The sequence below is a fragment of the Hakea prostrata genome, chromosome 2 (assembly GCF_041222555.1).
Source record: "Hakea prostrata isolate BN-2017 chromosome 2, UWA_Hpros_2, whole genome shotgun sequence".
Taxonomy (NCBI): domain Eukaryota; kingdom Viridiplantae; phylum Streptophyta; class Magnoliopsida; order Proteales; family Proteaceae; genus Hakea; species Hakea prostrata.
In genome coordinates this window covers 36,498,822-36,504,821 of record NC_142601.1, presented here as the reverse complement: position 1 = coordinate 36,504,821, position 6,000 = coordinate 36,498,822, and the positions used below count along the sequence as shown (strand labels likewise).

Below are 6,000 nucleotides of genomic sequence, written 5' to 3'. Positions count from 1 at the left end.
ACTTAGCCCAAGGAATTAGGGGAATCTTAAACCCAACTTCTAGATGGTCGATGTAAACAGGATAACCCCAGGAGCAGTCAAATGAGCACGGTCAGAAGGTTCAAGAGTCCAAACCTTAACTTCAGAAGGAAAATAGTAATCTCGCAAATAGGAAGACAATTTGGATTTCTTGATCTTGGAAGGATACCATTTGGGGCCAACAGTTTTTGGGTTCTTCTCTTCTTTTTCAATATCTATAGGTTCATAAGGGACCATCACTTCATCATGGGCATAGGGAACAGGTTCCCAATCTGAAGGAAGAGTTTTATTAGAAGAAGGGTTGACTGGGTTCTTTTTTGAACTAGCCTTTGAGGGAGTTCCTACTTCAGACGTAGAATTGGGACTAGGAGGATCGGTGGAGTGACCTATAAGAGAAATGAAAAGAAGGAAAAAAGAAAAAGAAAGAGGTCCAAATATTGTTCAACAGAATGATAAAACAATTTGTAGATGACTAAGGAAAGCAAAAGAAAGTTGAAGGGAAGATGGAGAAGAAAAGGGGCAACAAAGGTCGAGTAAATATAGGAAGTAGAACGACGTGATTGGAAACTCTTGAAATTTGGAGGGAAAATATACGATGATTCAAATCAATGGTTGTGACTGATTCATATTGATATTTAAGGCTAATCACTTGATTTTGGAACGATACAACTGAACACGTGGAGAAAATGGGTAAGTCGAGGAAAAGGCGTTGGAACCTTGCGATTTGAGGATAAATAACATCTGTAGAAAACTGAAAGCTTGCATTTACGAAGGAATGGAAAAGGCTGACAAGCTGAGATATTCATAAGATATTCGAGATGGTTTGGAGGCTAAGCTCTATCTTTGAAATGATTACAGAGGATAAGCACTTTCCCAAGACAAGAAAATTTCATTTTCAATGGGATTCAAGCCGTAAATCAAAATTTTGGTTTTGAAAAGCCAAAATTATGATTTCGGAAATTCATTCGGGTGATTTTGGAAACTCAAACATTGACGAATCCGAATCTCACCATGTGGAGGGCAAAGTTGAAAATCAACATTCAAGCTGAACAATTCAAAAGCAAAAATAAATGAAGAACAACTCTGATTGAATCCAATATTCATTAATGAACTCACCGGTTCAGAGAAGAACTTGACGATACCCGATGAACTCCCTAGATCAAGTGATGAGCTATATAATTCAATAGATTGAACTCAGAATCTCTGATGAACTCAGTTGATCAAAGGATGAGCTTAGAATTTTGATGAGCTCTATGATTCAATAAATTGAACTCAAAATCTCTGATGAACTCTTTCAACCAAAGGATGAACTCAACGTTCAAATGATTCATTTTGACTAGAGATGAGCTCAAATACTAAAGAATTCTTATAGCCTGGATAACCAGAGTTTCGATTTTGATTTCAACCTAATCAGCAAGCTTGGGGGCTTGTGTTGTAAATAAATCACCCTAGACCCGGTTCATTTTGGTCCAACTGGGATCGACCAATGGTTCAAACCAAATACTGGGTTAACTCGAATCACACGAGGATCTAATCCTGACCATCAGCATTTAAAGTGTTCAATCCATGGTTAAGGGAAGCTCGAGTCAGAGGAGGAATCTATAAATAGGGTTGTGATGTGCCCAAAAAGTAAGACATTTGAATTCACTCACTAAAACCTACACTTTTCCTGTAGGTTTTCCCAACTTTAAGCATTCAAACCTTTTAGAGCTTAAGTTTCTAGAGCTCGACTGACTTGATCGTATGGAATGCCGATCTAACTGATCGGCCCTGTTTCTTATAGTTCTTCATCATCTGGTTAGTTTGATGTGAGATTCACGGAGTATATGTTCGCATACTCCGGCAAAATCTGCAACAACAGATTGACAAATTGGATAATTCTTGAGAGGATGACGTTCAAAAATTTATAAGAGAAAGACAATATCTCCAAATGACGTCACCAAAGCAAAGCCAATTCCACCGCTTGATGTGCATGGAGTATAGCTTCCATCACAATGGACACGAAGCACTGGATCATTCGGGCGGTCCTCAATTCCTCATGCGGGTCTGAACCATCTCTGTTGAGTCCCAACGGCTGATCCACCGGAGATAGAGAAGACACAAAATCCGGTCGGTTCTGAAACACCAAGAACACGAAACAAGGAGCATTTACATCAACGGCAGCAGAATTGTTCAAAGGTAGCAGTCCAACAACACTCATGGCTGCCTCCCGAGAAGAAGAATCTGTCCTTCTCGAACGTTCTTCAAGAACGACCAGAGGGAAGAGGTAGAACTCGTAACCGCAGTCCCTCATGTTGAATGGTATTGTTTATGTATCAAAATTTTTGTGGTGGTTTTCCTGCACATTGTTGAATTTAAAATTATTCTTTTGAAAAATACTCGAAATATACCCTTGTTGTGGATGATAAATATTTCAAACTTGAACTTCGTATAATAAATTTATTGAAGTTTATGAGATGAGTGCAAATTGATACCCTACTCTTACCCCTCTAATTTCTAGATTTTTTTTTTCCTTTTTGTTTTTACTTTCAAATTAGGGGAAATATTTGTGTAAGCTTATATCTGTTCTATCTCCATTAGGATGACAAAGTTGCTTGATGAGGAGATAGAGGAGGATGAGCAGTTCTGGAATCAGGATCAGCTTAAAGAGGTAACTCATATTGTCCTGTTTCATTAATCATAATTAAAGAAATTTGAGTGGTCTACTTCTGCCCAGCCCGTTTCTTATGCTGGACTTTTTAAGTGTCCTCAAGGCTGTATCTGCTTTGTTTCTGGTAGCTAAAAATGACACAAACAATATGGTTGCTTACTTGCTTCCTCTTGTCAATTTCCCTTTTTTAGTGCTGACTTACGAAAGGATATGATTACTTAGATGACGGACATGGTCATTTACATGTCTTCAGGTCATCTTGTGATTCACTTGTTATTTGGTTTAATTTATGAGATATTACAGTTGACACTCAGATTGAATGTATACATTATTTCTTCGGACGAATACAGATTTATTTATCTATGGAATGGGGATCAATTACAACTATGATAAGACTAGTTTTTGTTTATCAGTCTGTTAAGCAGCCAACATGGATATATTTCAGAAAATAGAAGTCCATGATGTAAGAGATGTAACAGTTTTGCCACCTAGAATCTGACAACTCATAGACTCATATTCTGGTCCAAGTCTCCAAAAAAACCAATCACTATTAGTTGATCTCTCTGATATTCCATCTGTTTGATATCAGCAGAAACCAGGAGGCAGGCATTGAGCTCTTCATGCATGTGCTTGACATCAGCAACATAATGTGCGATGAAATGCCCCTTTCTTTTAGTTCTGTAAAATTCCTGTGATAAGTCATATATTCTTTACAAGTTATTATGCCTCGAATATAGCACTGCCAAATAATCACATGGTCTCGTCACAGTATTTTGTGAGTAAAACAGTCAATAATATGGTTCTCCATTGAGTTTAAAATCTGACCAAGGATCCATGCATCAACAATATCCTAATTAGCATCATCCTTCAGTATATGTCTTGCCAAGTAAGCTTGTTGTCCACTACTAGTCAAAGTTAGTTTAACGATCTTCTGCTGTTGCAGGAAATTGCTGATACCTTCTACTTTATTGTCAATAATTCAATTTGAAGAAGATACAAACTCAGTGGCTATTCATCCAATAAACAACTCAGTGGCTACCTCAATATTTTTATCTTTGTTGCTGTGATATCTCCAAAAGATATTCCTAAAATCCAATCACAAACTATCAGCAAAGGTTCGAACTTTCTAGAGATTGGTCACCTAGGTTGTCCACCAACACAAGAATATTCAGTCACTGACAGTCGATCAGCAAGATCACACAATGACACAATTCAATTGTAAAGTGACAATGTCATAAACAGGCCTAGATTTCCATAGCCCAAACACCACAAATGACCTAAAAAAATCTGCTTTAATGCAGATTACCTCATCTCGATTAAACCGACAACAAGATCACCAATTACAGACTTTTTTTTTGGGGGGGGGGGGGCGAAATCATTGTTTTTATAGAAGTCATGATTCTCTGGTAAGGTTAGACTGAGAATGCAATGCAAAAGAAAAGCAGAAAGGGAGAAGAAGAAGATAAATGCGGAAGAGGGATCTGCGTTAGTTTATACCAGTCCCAGGATGGCTCTGGTACCATGTAAATAATGGAGATGAATCGAGGAGAAGAAGAAGAACGAGAGCTGCAATACTAATGGAGGAGAAGAAGAAGAAAGGGAGCTGCAATACTAGAGAACTTTTCAATTTAATAATGATGACAGTAGGTGCATAAAATAAGGATGTGACTCAGACTCCAAAAAGACCAAAATAACCCTAAAGAGGGATCTTGAATGTGCTAATCCTGAGATCCTCCTTTGGTTTCAGAATAAGTTTCTTTTTGGCTGAATTTTCAAACACCTTGTTTGTTAGAGACCACTACCAAGATTCAGTGCCTCACGTCATGGGGAAATGGTAGTACCAAAGCCTAATAGACACCAAGGTCCTGGTGTCTCAGAATAAATTTCTAACAAAAGAAGAAGAATTTTTTTTCTCACTTCTGGTTCTTAATAATATTTTATCATATTTAGATTCATGGGATTTTTAGTTTTGAGAGAAACCCAACATTAGAAAGTTGAAAATTTCACCTACAACAAAAAATCTATGGTTTTTTGTTCTTGATCTGGGCATTTGGCTTTTTGCCTTTTTGTTTTCTGAAACTGTTTTTAATGGATTCTACTAGGGGAATTTTCCTCTTATTTATGAATAATATCTGATAACGATATTTGGCATGAAGAAATGCTATATCCTGGTTCTATACCATTTAAACCAGTGCAAGATGTTTTGCTATAAAGTTGCAGCCTCCTAGGCCCCTATAAATCAGCCTGGGGCGATGTATGATAACAAACATATCCTTAGTTTCTGGCTCATGCTTGAAACCAAGTTCTTGAACGTTGATTTGTAGGCTCTAGGTTTTAGCAATTTGCCATCACTGTTCTGTCTAGTAAAGTTTGAAGGTTTTAGTTATTTATGTACTTAAATTGGAAAGGTTTCTCCACTTAACTTTTCGTTTCATCTGCATGCGTTTCAGGAAGAGGATGATGAAAATTATGAAGAGGAAGGAGAGGTTGCAGACGTATTTGATAGTGACTTTGATGAAGATGTGGGTGCATTACATTTAAATATGATGCACATTGCACAATGTGTTTAACTGCTCCCCCACTTTTTAGAGGTCTTTCGATCTCAATTGTCATTTACATGAAGTTTTTGAATATCTTCATTTTGTTGTATTTTTCTGTATGTATTTAGGAACCTGAACCAGATGACGAAGTGGACAATGAAATAAATGACAGGTTAGGATTCCTTTGGCAGAAGTTTGTTATTAGAATTTCTGACCTCAGCAGTCATAGTGATCCCATTGCAGGGTGCAGACGAAGAAGCGTTTCATTTACCCGGGAAAGTCTGTGAGCAAAAAGAAAAATAAGAAAAAGGTCTTGTCAAAGTTAGAAAGTGCTCCAGAGAATGAAAGCTCTCATAAACATCATGCAAACTCTAGTCAACATTTTGACATTCCAGATGATCCAGACGGTGAGAGAGTAGTGAGAAAATCCACGAGAACTTCAGTAATTGTGAGGCAAGCAGAAAGAGATGCAATACGTGCTGCATTGCAAGCAACCATGAAGGTCAGTTATTAACAGGAATTCTTGTTGTTTGCGCGTACCATGCTCTACAGTTTTCTATCCACTTTCGATGTTTCTAGTTGAATTTGCTGCTTCTTGGATTTAAAAATTCATTTAGTCATCTGTTCCAAATGAAATAACATCCCTCTGTTCTAATGAAAATGTATACTACTTGTTACTTTCTGTTTGTAATTTAGTATGAAAATTCTTTCAGATCTGTTTATTTTTTTTTTATATTTTACTTTTTATTTTCAATCTAGAAAAAATAAAAAAAAAATCATTTGGGAGACCAT

General features: G+C 37.0%; 1 protein-coding gene across 1 annotated transcript in view; it reads left to right on the top strand.

The window, feature by feature from the left end:
- Positions 1–1,671: 1,671 nt before the first annotated feature.
- Positions 1,672–6,000, top strand: part of SWC2 (DNA binding protein SWC2) — a gene marked incomplete at its 3' end in the record, with an annotated part of 39,314 nt that continues 34,985 nt past the window's right edge. The window contains 5 exon segments of the mRNA XM_089144584.1: positions 1,672–2,284; positions 2,599–2,668; positions 5,119–5,190; positions 5,337–5,380; positions 5,452–5,710. Coding sequence (XP_089000710.1) covers positions 2,217–2,284; positions 2,599–2,668; positions 5,119–5,190; positions 5,337–5,380; positions 5,452–5,710 — 513 coding nt within the window.